The 17,155-nt window shown below is 43.8% G+C and overlaps 1 protein-coding gene and 1 pseudogene across 1 annotated transcript in view; one reads left to right on the forward strand and one right to left on the reverse strand.

Moving 5' to 3' along the window:
- LOC130222068 (gastrula zinc finger protein XlCGF57.1-like) overlaps positions 1 to 17,155 on the forward strand; it is a 110,361-nt pseudogene that overhangs the window by 71,100 nt on the left and 22,106 nt on the right.
- Positions 9,406 to 17,155, reverse strand: part of LOC130222065 (zinc finger protein 850-like) — an 80,297-nt gene continuing 72,547 nt past the window's right edge. Inside the window, exon 4 of the mRNA XM_056454689.1 lies at positions 9,406 to 11,376. Coding sequence (XP_056310664.1) covers positions 10,604 to 11,376 — 773 coding nt within the window. The 3' untranslated portion in view covers positions 9,406 to 10,603. The remainder of the gene's footprint in view (positions 11,377 to 17,155) is intronic.

Raw genomic sequence — 17,155 nt, forward strand, 5'->3', positions numbered from 1 at the left:
AACCACCTGAGATCGCTGTATACATAAATTATACACGAGCAAATTATGTCTTGAAATGGCTTATTATGTGTCAACAAATGAGTGTCTACACTCATTAAAGGATCATTTTCTAGTCTACTTTAAGGCTTTGTTATGCAGCTTTCAAGGCAAGACAAGTTTATTTTAATAATACAACTTTAAAAATAGTCATTTAAAGTGCTTTACATAAACAAGAGTAGCCTAAAAGAAGCAAGTAAAAACATAAAAACTGACAAAATATATAAATGATTAAAAACAGATTAAATTGTGTTCCATTTGAATGTATCACTTTCAGAATGAATACAGAAATCTGCATTCTGACCATGAGAATTCAAAGTAAAAAAGGCTAAATAAATTTTTTGGGTGTTGTAATATTACAATGCATTGTTGTTAATTGGTGTATATCAAGATGTAGGCTAATTTCAATATAAACAGTAATCAACAATTTATTACTGCATTCATGCGGGCAGCTTCAACTAATATGTTATTCTATTGTTTAGTCTTATAATGTATGGTTTAAATATAAAATGCAATATACAATTTGTAGAATATTTTAAAATATATTTAAAATGACAGGTATTTTGATAATATCATGTGTATTATTATGTGAATTATTGTTTTTGTTGTAATCTTTGCCAGTGGAGCATCGAAAATTCCACTTGCAGGGTTTCCCGAAAATCCAACCATTACGTTTAGTGAACCAGTGTCTGGGCGAAACCTTCCCACAGCGAACACTTGCTCAGTGAGCCTGAAATCGCCAATGTGCACGGTGTACAAAGACTTTTCGGAAGGTATGGCATTTGGGATGTCTTGTGCCAAAACATTTGGCATGGCCTAATTGTGTGTGTGGAAAAGAGAGAGAAGGAAAGTGTATGTGAGAGAGTGTGTGTGTGAGAGTGTGTTGTATGTGAGAGTAATTTGTGTGTGTGTGACTAAGAGGAAACGTGTGCTCATCATTCATGTATATTTCATGTTTCAAGTTTTTTTTCATCATGTTGCTTTTGTTAAACTTGGTTATTCGTTAAGTGTACTAGTTGTTGCACAAGTTTATGTATGTTATTTCGTGTTCCTTTTATCATACTAAAAAAATAGCACTTTGGTTGAACATGATTCAGTAATGGACAGTGGTTCCATTATTTTAACAGCTCTAGATGTTAAACCTGCTTAAAATATTTGTTCATTTAACATGAAAAGATGATGTGGATTAAATAGGATTTAAATATCTCTATTTGATTTAAATGTTTTTGTGCATGTTTTGAACACATAAATCATGTTAAATGAACCACAAATATTTTGTGCTAGTGTAACATCATTATGACCTGTTAAAATAATGTGGTGTAGATGTTATGATGTTTTGATTGTAGTATCCATGTATGTAGCATACATACACAGTTATGGCTTTCTAAGTGAAGCATCAGATAATACTGTTGTTAATAAAGCTGCCAACACCAAAGCATGAGTGCTACTTTTAAAGGTGGCTAAGGGATTTTTATGACTAACGAATATAATCCAATTTAGTCCAATTTCCAATATCCACTAGATGCAAAAAAAAAAAAACACATCTGTAAGAAATTGTATGTTTATACAATCTCACTTGGGTATGCCTGATATAGCATAGACTTAAAACTTTGTTCTGCTGCTTTTGGCTTCCGCATCACAACTTCATCCATTGGTTCAGGACGAATTACTTGGATGACATTTTTGTTACAGACACAGGTAAGTTTTTATATTCAGCCAATAAGTCATTAATACACAAATTAAATAAATACTTTTAGCTAATGCCAAGACTGTCGTCTAAAAAATAAAAAATAAACTATTTCCATGAAAAAGATACATTTTGATGAAATATTCAAACTTTATTACAGTGACACCTACACTACAGTAAACTCATATCTTTTTATTCTTTTCAAATCATGTGTAGTGAAATGATTATATAAAATGTGCACTAAGACTCTTGCTTTGATTAGACATCTTAACATTGTACTTGGTCTGTGCCATGTGTGATGGCACTGGTGCATAATGGTGGCCCCATCTTTACTCATGGTGCTTTAGTGCACTTCCGGTGTTCAATTCCGTTGTGAAAAAGTATTGTTGATGGTTCATGATTAAGCTTGCTTTCATATACAATATACTTAATGCAAGTAATCTAAATGCTTTATAGGAATACATTTGATTTTTTCGAGTTATTTTACCTCTTATGTTTAGTTTATTTGTTTACAGGGTCAGTGTATATTAATAAACATTACTGTAAAATGTGGCAGAATTAGCCAAGAATATGTGACATATTTTTGTATTGCTTCAGAATCCCAACTTGTACAGTAAACATTTGAATGAGTGTGTGGGTGAATTTAACTAATATGGTTACAGTTCTGACAGACTCTACAGGGATTCAGAAACACCGGAATCACAGATCAAATTAAAACCTCATGTGCAACAGTAATTTTACAGCACATCCTACTTTCGGACATCACGTTAAAAAAGACTGTTTACCGGTAGTCTTCTTCCCCGGGCTGTCGCCAGGAAGATGTAGACACTAGTCGCAGACAGATTTATGTGGCCAAATGAAACTTTTTACAAAGCATAGCTATACGACCACAGAAAATGCATAGATAGTACAACAATTTCTTAGAAAATGTGTATTCGTTAAATCCAGAGTAGATTCAGTTGTCTAAAATCATATGAAATTTGACTAAAACTAGACAAAAGTAGCCTAAAACGATTCAGATGACTAAATATGTCAGAAGTAATGTTTTGTCTTCTATAAGGCTAAACTAAATCAAAATATAAAATAACATAGTCAAAATATAACACATCCTGTGCTAAAAACGCACATTGATTAGTTAACAAGTATAATACAGTATTATTAATCATTTATGCATTATAATATTATGAACTAGGGCTGCAGCTCAGAAACAGTTATATTTACCATAATTTAAGATTTTTCATTCATTTAAAGTTTATTTGTATAGTGCTTTTCACAATAATTTACGTCACATAAACATATAGCCTATGTGTCACGGTTCGTAGAGGGGGAAAAAGGGGCGAGGACCCAAATGCAGAGTAAAGTAAAATTTATTTAATAAAATAAAACAAAAGAACAACAAAAACCACCCCGAGGGGGAAAACACTAAACTATAACACAAACAAAGAAACAAACTTGACTGGGTTGGCTGGACGAATCAGGGCTGGACAGAACAGGACAAGGAATTATCGACGACGAACTGGCACAGGACAGCAGACATGAGGAGAATATAAGCAGGGTTAAATTAATACACAAACAGATGAACATAATTAACTAATAATGGGTTAACAAGGAGGGTGGGACTAGACAATAGACGGGAGAGCACCTGATACAAAGAGACAACACAAGCCAGGTGCTCACATTAAACAAGACTAGAACACGCAGCCAATGAGAGAACTCATTAACCGTGTGTTCGTATGACAAGACACAAAGCACACAACAAAAGCACGCGACCCATGTAAACACAGAGCCACGTGCTTTGACAACAGACGCAAAACACGAGCACACGATAAGTGAACACCTTACCGTGCGCTCACATAAATGCAACGCGCATGTTTCATCTCAGCGCCAACCAAAACCGAAACCAAGACGGAGACGCTGAGAATGAAACAGCGCGATGCTGACGAAACAACACAAACACGAGTACAAGAGCGCGCGTCCCAAGGACGCGCAGACCCCGCGCGCCCGCGTCAAGCGGGAGCGCGCACGGTCCGCGCGCACCTTTGATGACGCGCAACCCAGACAATGACAAAACAAGTGCTCGACCCAAGAAAACTCGAGCCGAGCACTACAGGACAAGACAAAACAGAGCTAGTGTCCGGACTCTGCCACCAAAACAAGAATTTACAAGACCAGAGTGGCAGAACCCTGACACTAGCCCCCCCCAAAAGGGACGCCACCTGGCGTCCCTAAAGGGAACATCCAACAAGGTACAAGACAAACAAGAAACACCATAAGACAACAAAACAGGCAACATCAACAACAACAAGACAGGGAAGTGAACAGGCAAGACAACATAAAGGGGGGGAGGGAGGGGAGCCAAGCCAGACCCAACAAAACGAACAAGGGAGGGATGGGAGGGCAAGACCAGGGAGGGATAGGAGGTACAGTCCAGGGCGGGACCAGAGGGACAGTCCAGGGCGGGTTCAATGGGTCAATAGCCCCGGCAGGAAACCAGGGCTGAGCCGGAGGGTCCGTCCAGGGTGGTAGAGGGGCACACCAGGGAGGAGCAGGAGGGACGACCCAGGGACAGTCTGTCAGGGGAGACAAGGCAGGTTGCCTGATGGGAGCCAGCAGGGCTGGAGGCCTGTGGGGAGCCGGCAGGGCTGGAGTCGGCTTGACTGAAGACCTGAGGGGAGCCGGCTGGACAGGAGGCCTGTGGGGAGCCGGCTGGACAGGAGGCCTGAGGGGAGCCACCAAAGCTGGAGGCGGCTTGACTGAAGGCCTGAGGGGAGCCACCAAAGCTGGAGGCGGCTTGACTGAAGGCCTGAGGGGAGCCGGCTGGACAGGAGGCCTGAGGGGAGCCACCAAAGCTGGAGGCGGCTTGACTGAAGGCCTGAGGGGAGCTGGCTGGACAGGAGGCTTGTGGGGAGCCGGCAGGACTGGAGTCGGCTTGACTGAAGGCCTGCAGGGCGCCGGCTGGACAGGAGGGCTGAGGGAAGCCACCAAAGCTGGAGGCGGCTTGACTGAAGGCCAGAGGGGAGCCGGATGGACAGGAGGCTTGTGGGGAGCCGGCAGGACTGGAGTCGGCTTGACTGAAGGCCTGCAGGGCGCCGGGTGGACAGGAGGCCTGAGGGGAGCCACCAAAGCTGGAGGCGGCTTGACTGAAGGCCTGAGGGGAGCCGGCTGGACAGGAGGCCTATGGGGAGCCGGCAGGGCTGGAGCCCTATGGGGAGCCGGCAGGGCTGGAGCCGGCTGGACAGGAGGCCTGTGGGGAGCCGGCAGGGCTGGAGCCGGCTGGACAGGAGGCCTGTGCCGGCTGGACAGGAGGCCTGTGGGGAGCCGGCAGGGCTGGAGCCGGCTGGACAGGAGGCCTGTGGGGAGCCGGCAGGGCTGGAGCCGGCTGGACAGGAGGCCTGTGGGGAGCCGGCTGGGATGAAGGCCTGCGGGGAGCCGGCAGGGCTGGAGCCGGCTGGACAGGAGGCCCGTGGGGAGCCGGCTGGGTTGGAGGCCCGTGGGGAGCCGGCAGGGCAAGGAGCCGGGCTGGGGCCGGCAGGGCAAGACGTCTGGATGGTGCCGGCAAGGCAAGACGTCTGGGTGGTGCCGGCAGGGCAATGAGCCACGCTGGGGCCGGCGGGGCAAGACGTCTGGGTGGTGCCGGCAGGGCAATGACCGGGGCTGGGTCCGGCAGGGCAAGACGTCTGGGTGGTGCCGGCAAGGCAATGACCGGGGCTGGAGCCGGCACGGGGCGGCGCTCTGGGGCTGACACTGGCGGGCGCTCTGGGGCTGGGGCCGACACGGAGCGGCGCTCTGAGGCTGGAGCCGACACTGGCGGGCGCTCTGGGGCTGGAGCCGACACTGGCGGGCGCTCTGGGGCTGGAGCCGACACTGGCGGGCGCTCTGGGGCTGGAGCCGACACTGGCGGGCGCTCTGGGGCTGGAGCCGACACTGGCGGGCGCTCTGGGGCTGGAGCCGACACTGGCGGGCGCTCTGGGGCTGGAGCCGACACTGGCGGGCGCTCTGGGGCTGGAGCCGACACTGGCGGGCGCTCTGGGGCTGGAGCCGACACTGGCGGGCGCTCTGGGGCTGGAGCCGACACTGGCGGGCGCTCTGGGGCTGGAGCCGACACTGGCGGGCGCTCTGGGGCTGGAGCCGACACTGGCGGGCGCTCTGGGGCTGGAGCAACCCTCGCTGAAGAGGCCTTCCTCTTCAGCCTCCGCTTTTGGGTGCGGGTTAACCCTTGGGGGTTGGTCATAGGCTGGGAGATGGTGCTCGTGATGGTGGTGAGAGATGGCCTCTTTCCTCTCCGTTTCAGAGCAGAGGACAGCAGAAAGCTGGGATCAGGAGTTTCACCCTGAGCCGCCTGACGAACCAGATGCTCCACAAACTGATGGTAAGACAGCCCTCCCAACTCAAGCATCTGCTGGATATTGAGGGGCTTGTCGAGGGCATAGTTGAGGAGGTTCACCAGGGCTTGGTCATTGAACCCCAGCCCCTCTGCTGCCACACCAAATTTAGCCGCAAACTTTCCCACCTTCATGCCACGTTGCCGCAGTGACTGCAGACTGATGAGCTGCAGCATGCGGCTGGAGAACGGGCTGTCTTCACTCTGCTGGGTCCTCATTTGGCCAGTTCGTACTGTCACGGTTCAGAGAGGGGAAAAAGGGGCGAGGACCCAGATGCAGAGTAAAGTAAATATTTATTATAATAATACAAAAATAAAAAGGCAAAAACAGCAAAACAAACTACCCCGAGGGGGAAAACACTAAACTATAACACAAACAAAGAAACAAACTTGACTGGGTTGGCTGGACGAATCAGGGCTGGACAGAACAGGACAAGGAATTATCGACGACGAACTGGCACAGGACAGCAGACATGAGGAGAATATAAGCAGGGTTAAATTAATACACAAACAGATGAACATAATTAACTAATAATGGGTTAACAAGGAGGGTGGGACTAGACAATAGACGGGAGAGCACCTGATACAAAGAGACAACACAAGCCAGGTGCTCACATTAAACAAGACTAGAACACGCAGCCAATGAGAGAACTCATTAACCGCGTGTTCGTATGACAAGACACAAAGCACACAACAAAAGCACGCGACCCATGTAAACACAGAGCCACGTGCTTTGACAACAGACGCAAGACACGAGCACACGATAAGTGAACACCTTACCGTGCGCTCACATAAATGCAACGCGCATGTTTCATCTCAGCGCCAACCAAAACCGAAACCAACAAGACGGAGACGCTGAGAATGAAACAGCGCGATGCTGACGAAACAACACAAACACGAGTACAAGAGCGCGCGTCCCAAGGACGCGCAGACCCCGCGCGCCCGCGTCAAGCGGGAGCGCGCACGGTCCGCGCGCACCTTTGATGACGCGCAACCCAGACAATGACAAAACAAGTGTTCGACCCAAGAAAACTCGAGCCGAGCACTACAGGACAAGACAAAACAGAGCTAGTGTCCGGACTCTGCCACCAAAACAAGAATTTACAAGACCAGAGTGGCAGAACCCTGACACTATGCTTCTAAAAATGCTGCCTGTGTATGATACAACCATGTGTGTGTGTATATATAGCCTGTGTGTGTATCTTGTCCACAAAGTCCGTTTTTTAGGCATTACCTCTCAGGTCCTCGTAGGGTTGGCATTATCCCGGCTTGGATCAAGTGGCGCTCCGCGATCTCTACAGGCCTTCGGATGGGTATCTCATGGAGGATTAGCTGTTAATTTTTTTGTTTGAACAGGAGATATGTCAATGTGACATGTATCCCTTATACAATTAACTCATGTGATGCATTATATGCTTTACCGATAAATAAGTCCTTATAATCTAGTGTCCAACGTGAATCTTTTCATGTGGAAATGTGAATTGATTTACAAAAAATAATCAGAGCATTTCTCGGCAACAAATTTGAGCATTTTATGGTTTTGGGTTTATTTTTTTAGTTAGTCTGTGGACGAAACGTGCCATATAACAGCTTTCACACAATACATTATACAGTTGGCCTATATATTTTTTTAAATATGCAAAAGGCTATACCCCCTATTGAACTTCTTTTAAGGGCCAAGTATTTTCGCACATTTCACGGTCAGAATGACTCAAGAAATCAACATAAACATAACATAGAGGAATTATACATCTCAGAATAATATAATGAAAACTTGTTCGAGCTAAACTTAAAACCACGTTTATAGTGATGGTGAATTATATGAAATAATAAATATAAATTGGTAGTAAAACAACAACCTAAGGTTACTTTATTATTTGGCGTCACATGACACGTATGTGGGGAAATGCTTATTACACGTTTGTTGAGGCGACGTCAGTGTCAGACGTGTTTGAGGCGGTGTGCTTATCACACGTTTGATGGGGCGACGTTAGTGTCAGACGTCTTTGAGGCGACGTGCTTGTCACACGTTTGTTGAGGCGACGTAACCCTCTCAGACATAAAAGTACACGACTGTCTCCTTCGTTCGGTTATCCGTGGCACTATCCACTCGCCATAGTCTCTTGCCAGAAGAGCTCAAAAAAAATGCTTTCAACCAAGACCCTCTTTGTCTTGGCCTGGCAATGAAAAACATGTCCAGTATATGGATCCCAACCATCTCAAAATGCACTGATCTACCCACATGTCATGGGAAGATCTTCACAAGATTGACGCCTGGCCATGTAATGTTACGGCAGCCAAAAGGAATACATTGACTGGGAATCTACTTAGAAGCCAGCTATGCTCACCACTATATTACCAACACTTGTGTACATCCTTTCACAGAAGTGTAGAAAATGAAAGCTTTCAACCAAGGAGTTCTTTGTGTGGGCGAAAAAAAAAGTCGAGTATGAATGCCATCTCTTTCTGACGTTGAGGTTGGATAAAGCGAAGGTACAACCTCACCAAGAAAAAAAAATGAAGGTCGATATTTTCACTCTGCAGCGGTGGAGTTCTCATCTTCTGTCACCCAGTATTCACTGTAATGAGCTTCCGCCGGTTTGAATGTCATTGCAAGGGTTGACTGGATGCAGCTCATGAAAGGGCAAGCTGACATTTTGTGGAGTAAAAGCTGGGCTATGTGTAAGAATGAATGGCGTGCTTTGTTTGCTGCAAAACATGCTAATAACGTTCTCCTGTGTGATGCACTGTTCAAGTTACTGCTGATGACCAGTCGAAGACTGATGAAGAAGCAAGGATTATTAATGAAGAAAAACTGTCCAAGCCCAGTTTTCTACCCTCCTCTTGCTGTCAGCCAAGGTCTTTAGTGCCAGCGCTGCAGACAATGCTGTTAGGACTGGATTACATTGCTGATCTGTGTGGGGGGAGAACGGGTTCTCTTACTCTGCAGATCCTTGTTAGTATAGTGGACGGTTTATTTGCCTGTCACACGGAAGACCAGGGTTCGATTCCCCAACGGGTTAGGGTTAGGGTTAGTCTTCTTTGTCTATTACTTTTTGGCTGTTGCCTTTCACAATAGTGGTGTGCTGCATCGCCTTTCTTTAATCATCCTAATTAAACAAAGATAAACCAGAATCCTCCCTTCGCTATATTTCTTAGCTAGGGTTTAGTTCGTCTTTAGTTCGTTTTAGATCGACTTTATAATGTATTTTACAAAAGAATAAATTAGATTCATACTTTACCACACAGGGTAACTCTGATGGGTTCTGGTAAATGAAGTCAATGTCCACTCCAGTTAAGATAAGTAATAAAAAAACACTTTTATTAATAAAGTAAAATCCAGTGAAAAAGTAGAATAAACAAAAGACAAATGACAGAAACAAAATCCTTACTTTATCCTCAGTTGAGGATAAAGGGCAACCAACCTCAGTATACAGAAGTCGGAAAGCACAAAGCTGGTCAGTTTGGTTCAGCTTTTTAAACTTCCAAAATCAGGTCATGCACATAACTACACCTCATATATCAGTGAGGACTTGACATACTGCATATAACTACCCGTACACCATCTGGGTTTTTACCCAATATATCAAAACACTAATTATAAGTCACTAAGGACCAACTAATGATGTGGTCTGACCACTCAGTCAATAATTCTACTATTCAGCAAAACGTATAGGTCATGTCTTATGTGAACAAATTTATAGCTGTCCCATAGGCACATCTTAGAACATAAATCAACATACAAGAACTCTCATACACAATTTTTAGATATTTTAAGGCACTAAGCATTCCACAAGGTATTTCCAATGAGAGGCATCCCTAATTTACGATGACTATGAGACCTCCCTGCTTCGCAAGCAGAGTCTCAGGTCTTCAGGGTCAGCTGCGCAAGTTGTATTGCACTCAAAGGAGGTCAGGAGAAGGTAAGAACAGATAAGGGTCAGAGAGAGGTAACATCTCCCTTCTTCTCCGTTCCTGAGTCTTGTGCGTCCTCTTCTGGTCACGTCGTGCTCTTCTCTTACTCTTGACTGTTTCAAATAGTTGAGCTCTGAAGAATTGGAATGTCAGAATACAGGAGAGGTTTGCGTTTGTATTTTTGTTGTCTCACATTAATAATGGCACCATTAATTCCATGGGCACCATTCACTACAACGCAAGGAACGCAACATCCTCTGCACATGAGAAAATGTTTTGCTGCATTCATGTTAAAGATGCAACTTTTTGTCCATGTGTTTCTTAAGCTGCGCCGAATGAACGAAACTCTGTAGACAAAGATCAGATCTGTACAGTTTCTCTCCAGTGTGCATCCTCTTTTGTGTTTTCAAATGTGTTAACTGATTAAACCTCTTATAACACTGTGAATCGCCTGGGGCAGTCTCAATTTTGAAGCTCTAATAAAAGTCTTCTCACACTCAAAGCACATATACTCTTTCGCACCAGTGTGGATCTTCATGTGTTCATTAAGGTGTGATAATTGGCTGAAACTCTTCTCACTGAGTTCATGTGTATGGTTTCTCTCCGGTGTGGATCATCATGTGTTTATTAAGGTGTGATGATCGGCTGAAACCATTCCCACACTGAGTGCATGTGAATGGTTTCTCTCCAGTATGGATCCTCATGTGGTGATTAAGGTGTGATAATTGGCTGAAACTCTTCCCACACTGAGTGCATGTAAATGGTTTCTCTCCAGTGTGGATCCTTATGTGTTGATCAAGGTGTGATAATTGGCTGAATTTCTTCCCACACTGAGTGCAAGTGAATGGTTTTACTCCAGTGTGGATCCTCATATGTTTATTAATGTGTGATGAGCATTTAAATCTCTTCCCACACTGAGTGCACGTGAATGGTTTCTCTCCAGTGTGAATCATCATGTGTTTATTAAGGTGTGATGATCGGCTAAAACTCTTCCCACACTGAGTGCATGTGAATGGTTTCTCTCCGGTGTGGATCATCATGTGTTTATTAAGGTGTGATGATCGGCTAAAACCATTCCCACACTGAGTGCATGTGAATGGTTTCTCTCCAGTATGGATCCTCATGTGGTGACTAAGATGTGATAATTGGATGAAACTCTTCATACACTGAGTGCATGTAAATGGTTTCTCTCCAGTGTGGATCCTTATGTGTTGATTAAGGTGTGATGAGCTGTTAAAACTCTTCCCACACTGAGTGCAAGTGAATGGTTTTACTCCAGTGTGGATCCTCATGTGTTTATTAATGTGTGATGAGCATTTAAAACTCTTCCCACACTGAGTGCACGTGAAAGGTTTCTCTCCAGTGTGAATCATCATGTGTAGATTAAGGTGTGATGAATGGATGAAACTCTTCCCACACTGAGTGCATGTAAATGGTTTCTCTCCAGTGTGGATCTTCATGTGATTATTAAGGTTTGATGATTGGTAGAAACTCTTCCCACACTGAGTGCATGTGAATGGTCTCTCTCCAGTGTGGATCCTCATGTGAGTCTTAAGATTGTCTTTTCTTCCAAAACTCTTTCCACACTGAATGCAGGTGTAACGATTCTTGTCTCTCCTTTTCACAATGCCATCAGTCTGTAAATGATTTTTTTCCTCAATTTTGACATGATGTTCCTCCTCTTTACTCCCCTCATTCTCTTCAATTAGGTCTGAAATACATAGATAAAACATTAGTTTTCATTAAGTCTATAAAACTCTCATCTAAACCTGAAAATTGAAAAGACACTGGAAACATCGGCTACAAACACTGTAATTTAGATGCACATCAAAATAAATCAGATCATATTTTGTTTGGTCTATTAACGTGTACACATTTAAGCAGACAAACAAACAAACAACAACAACTTCAGCCAGAACCCTGCTCTCCCCAAAACTTCAGCCGCCGCCTCGCCAGCTATCAAGCCTGAATTACAGCAAGACGCTGGCTCTTCCAACTTCTACTCCAACTTCCCCGCACAACGCAAGCCACAACTTCGACTAAACTCAAGACGCCGGCGATCCAAGCCATTTCTATGACGCCGGACTCTCACTGATATCCTAGAGGTCCACTTTCGGTGACGTACATGCTTTAAACGGAAGCCTCGCTACATAACTACACTCTAACAAAGACTAAACATTTTATAAAGGTTTCAAAAGACGAGACTAGCATGAATCAAATGATTTCAATAAAGAACTCGCCTCTCAACCTCCCGCCTGTCCACAGATCCATAACTTTCTGACTGTTGAAGTAGTTCGATTGCAACTGACCAAGCAATCTATTCCACAAACATTAGTCCACAACATATTCATATGTTGATAAACGTCCATGGAAGGATGCACTGTTTTCAGTCAAACCAGCTGCTGGAGCACGTGCAGCAGAATAGTCTTTCAGGCATATATCGATTTTGATTGACAAAATAGCCGCTGACCTTTTGTACTCTGGACTTTGGACTGATACTCTAAGGAGCCAATAGCTGAAAGGAGAAGTGTCACCATCCAATGAGCTTTCCAAACTTTAGATGGCCCCGCCTTATCTCTTGACAGTTTCATGAATAGACTGAACGCTAAGACTTGTGAATGAATTAGGCCAGATACTCGAGATTTTTCAATCATGGTAAGATTCCAAACGTAATCTTAGCCCATGATAACAGTTCATTCACACAGTTCCTACTAAATGGTGACATCGTTTTTTCAAGTTAAGGGTTTGATGTTGGCAGTTGATATTTACATTTTATTAAAATAACAATAATAATAAAAATAAATAAATAAATATATACATAAAATAACCCCTCTGCCACATCTAATCTGATAGCCATGGAACCAATGAAAAGAGTATTACCCAGCCAGTGAAAAACATACAACACATAAAGCATTGAAGCTCTTTTGCAACATGCCAATAGCTACTCGTATATCAATACACATGAGTGCCATAGTCAAGTTTATAATGGCAAGTCAGTGGGATGTGAAACAGCAAAGAAACAACTTCCTGCTTGACTGCTACGAACAAGGAGGACATTTCTGGCAGTGGAGTAACGTTTCATTCACTGTCTCTGTGTTAGATACATTTTGCTTTTAAACAAACTTCTATATCACTAAGAGGTTTAAACTCCACTTCACTCTACTGTCATCTCACCTGCTCTTCAAGAGGTACTTCCAGGACCGCCAGCCAAGACACGCCCCATATCCTCAGCTCTCCATCCATCTGCCACCCTGCAGGGGGACGAATGTCCACTTCTACAACCCTTGCACATTGTGACATCAAAGCTATTGTAACATGTTTTAACAAAGGCGCTTCCATTCACAGTTGCCCACGCACTTATGAAGACACCTCGCATGAATATCAGCTAAAACATTTAATTATGTCTTCTGTACATGTACCATGTTGTGAATATTTCATTTCTAATTCTTTCTTGTTTTCTCATTTTAGAGATCATGGCTACCAGCTCCAGAAACTGCCCTTATTCAATCCATCACACTCTACATCCATTCCAAATGTATTCACACTCTTCGCAAAGATGCATTTCCCCTCATACAGCCCACACACTTGATGCCATATTCACACTAGCCCCTTTTGGTTTTTGAGAAGTCTGAATTAACATAATTTCAATCCCACATTCCATCCCATCATAGCTGATCTAACTGGGCAGGAGGAGGAAGCAACGGATCATTTACCACCTCAAGAGAACAATATCACATCAGGGAAGCCCAGCTGATCCTCTCCAACCGACCTCCACCCACATGCATTTCTAGGCCTCTTCCCCTCTTTTCTTCCTTTAATTTCCCTCCAAACTCAAACTATCCCATACTTCCATTTACTCTATTTCACAACAGCTCTAACCCATTTAGAGGTCACCCAAGTTTCAAATGATGTAGCAGCAATGCTCTAAACAAGTCATATACACTTACACTTCAAATACCACTATCGTCACACTCCACACTTTTATTCTTACAGGAACATGCATAACTATACAATGCTGACTACCACCGCACCTTTCTGGTTGAAAAGTGGTTACAGTTCTTTAAATGTATTGAAAGAGTCTTAAAGGTATTTAAAGGTGTTGAATTACACTTTCTGATTCCTGTATATACTCTGTTTCAGAATATGAGCAGCCACCACAGAAGCACAAAGGGCTTTACAACAACAAATCCAGACCCTGGGAAGGTGGTCATCCAATGCCTTAAAGACATACATACGTCTTCGCCAAAGGCACCTCAAAGAAGCCCAGATAACTCTCGCCAGCCATCAACCCACATCTACTCAAGGGCGAGGGCATGATCCAGCCACCTTCCCTCCTCCTTTCCCTTACTTCTAAACTGAGTAACACTCAACTTTCTCCCCCAGCCACATAGTAAATCGAAGGTGCATACAAGCCCCCTCGTCACCCCGCCACCCCCGGCCGTTTCTGCAGGAGTCTTCACAGCCCCCTCCCATTTCCCGACTCCTGCCAGACCCTGCCCCCCCTAAGGCTCTGACTCCCGCAGGAGTGTTACCCTGAGCTTCGACTCCCGCAGGAGTCATCTCACTGCCCCTCCCAGTCCTTAGCAACCTTATTATTATATATTTATATATCTATATACGCAAGTACATAAATATATATTTATATATAGCGCTGTCACTCCCCGCTCCATCTCCTCACGGAGTATTCCTCGAGCACCTAACTCATCCCGTCACCCTCTAACAGGAGTCTTCACCCTCCAAATCCTCTTTTCCCAGACTCCTGTCAGAGTCGGCCAGCTTGCCCTGTTCCCCGGGCGCCGACCCCCGCAGGGGTCATGTCACCCCCCACCCCCAAGGCCACTGAAACTCATTAGATATATATATCTATGGATTTTTTGTTCATAGATATATATTTATATAGAGCGCTGTCACTCCCTGCTCTATCTCCAGTAGGAGTGTTCCTCGAGCATCGACTCCTACAGGAGTCTCGCCAAACTTGCCACTCATTCTCTAGCAGAAATCTCCACCACCCAAATCCCACTTCACGATTTCTGCTGCAGTTGACAAATAATAAGAATTGCTGCCCCCAACTACCGCAGCGCCTATTCTGACTCAGAAAAGTCTCCTAATTGCCCCCTCCAGGCCTTAGATTACACCATTATATATATATATATATATGTATGTATATATATATATATATATATGTATGTATATATATATATATATATATATATATATATATATATATATATATATATATATACTCTCATATATATACATATATATTTATATATAGCGCTGCCACTTCCCAGCTCTATCTCCGTCAGGAGTGTTCCTCGAGCATATTTTGTTTTGACTCGTAAGGGGTCAACCCTAGCCACCCCTTTTTTGGCCCCCTCCACTAGTCACCCTCCCCCCCACCCCCCTGCTCAGGCTCCAACAGGAGTCTGTTTCACTCTTTGCTCCAGCTGGAGCTCCCTAGCCTCTTTCCCTTTCTATAAACTCTATATCCAGCAGCCGGATATAGCAAAAAGGTTCTAGCTTTTGGGGGGAGATTCTTCTAAATACACGGCTGTTGTCCCGAGTTGATAGCATTTTGGGGAGCTCTTGAGACCTACCTGATCTCGGATCTCCTGATATGCTTATCGACCGGGCGGGAGCCCTGGGCTCAAATATCTCTGAGCTCAGGGTTCTCTCCCGGGACAGCATGCCAAACCTGCTTTATACGCCAAGCATATCTAAGTGGGAACTCTTGAAATGCAAATAATCAAATGCACTCCCTCTATATTACTCATGTTGTGTTCCCTCATGTGTATCTTCCACTAAATTTAAACATTTTTAACTTGCTTGGAAGCCCCGATTGAGACAAATCCTGCATATTCACAGCAAGTGCGCATAATTCAGCTTATATTAGTAAGTTTGCATTATTGTATATAACTTATGCAAATGTTCCCAGTACTGGGTTGCAGCTGGAAGGGCATGTGCTGTTTAAAACAAATGCTGAATAAGTTGGTGGTTTATTCCGCTGTGGTGACCCCTGATGAATAAAGGGATTAAGCTGAAAGAAAATGAATGAATGAACTTGTGCTAATGCTTAATGCCCTGTTTGCTGTAAACTGGAGTGATGAGGAGATGACGAGATGACATACTTTGCTACTTGTTTTCATTCATTTGTACTTTTGTATTTGTTTTCTTGCCTTTGTGCATGTCCTAAGGCTTAGCTGAAGACATACGTGATGACAATTATATACCCGACAAGATGCAGAAATGCCATTTAAAAAGGTGACCTGCTGTTTGTCTAATCAGGGACAGTGACAACATAAATATACAAGTAATAATGTTAACCAGGGGTTTGCAAATGTGAAACGTCTGTTAATGAACACCCAGGATTATTTTTTAACCCCAGGTATAGCATGAGCAGTGTCGAACATGATTACAGATAACCCAGGATTCTGTATATCCAGGGTTAGAATGACCCAGGGTTAACAATTTGAAGTGTGAAAAGCCCTAAGAATACTCAGCATCAGCTCTCAGGATAACTAGAGTACAATGACAAACAGCCACAATTGTCAATCATGTCATAGCAGTGACCAGGAGCCTGTTTCAGAAAGGAGGTTAATTGAAAACTAAGAGTATTTTAACCCTGAAATGAGAGAAACTCTGGGTTTTCCATTTCAAAATGGCAGGTTTGTCAAACTGGAGAAAGCAGGGCAAGTCAAGCCTGTTTCTAAAAGAGAGGTAACTTTAACTTAGTGTCAGTTACCGTGGTAACTTACACTGTGAACCTAACCTGGTCAGGAGCAGGTTTTATTCTCTAAACTCTGAGTTTCTGTCTGTCTCCTCCCCTTTTTTAAAGACGAAGCAGTATTTCTCGCCTTAGCCTTACATTTCCACCCACCTATTTTAATGCTCATTTTGGATATGCGCATACAAAACGATTGATGGAAACATCATGACGCATACTGTAACTTTTTAAAAATACACATAAAAAATGCGCAAAACTGAGCAGGATAAACTTTTATTCCATAGAATCGATGCGCCTAAACTACAATGGACAAAAAAAACTACAAAAAAAACACTTTTACTGAACAAATTACAGCATGTGCATTAAAAAAGGTTTGTTATAAGAGATCATTTGAGGATGAAAATGTGAATAG

Source organism: Danio aesculapii, chromosome 4 (assembly GCF_903798145.1).
Source record: "Danio aesculapii chromosome 4, fDanAes4.1, whole genome shotgun sequence".
Classification (NCBI taxonomy): Eukaryota; Metazoa; Chordata; class Actinopteri; order Cypriniformes; family Danionidae; genus Danio; species Danio aesculapii.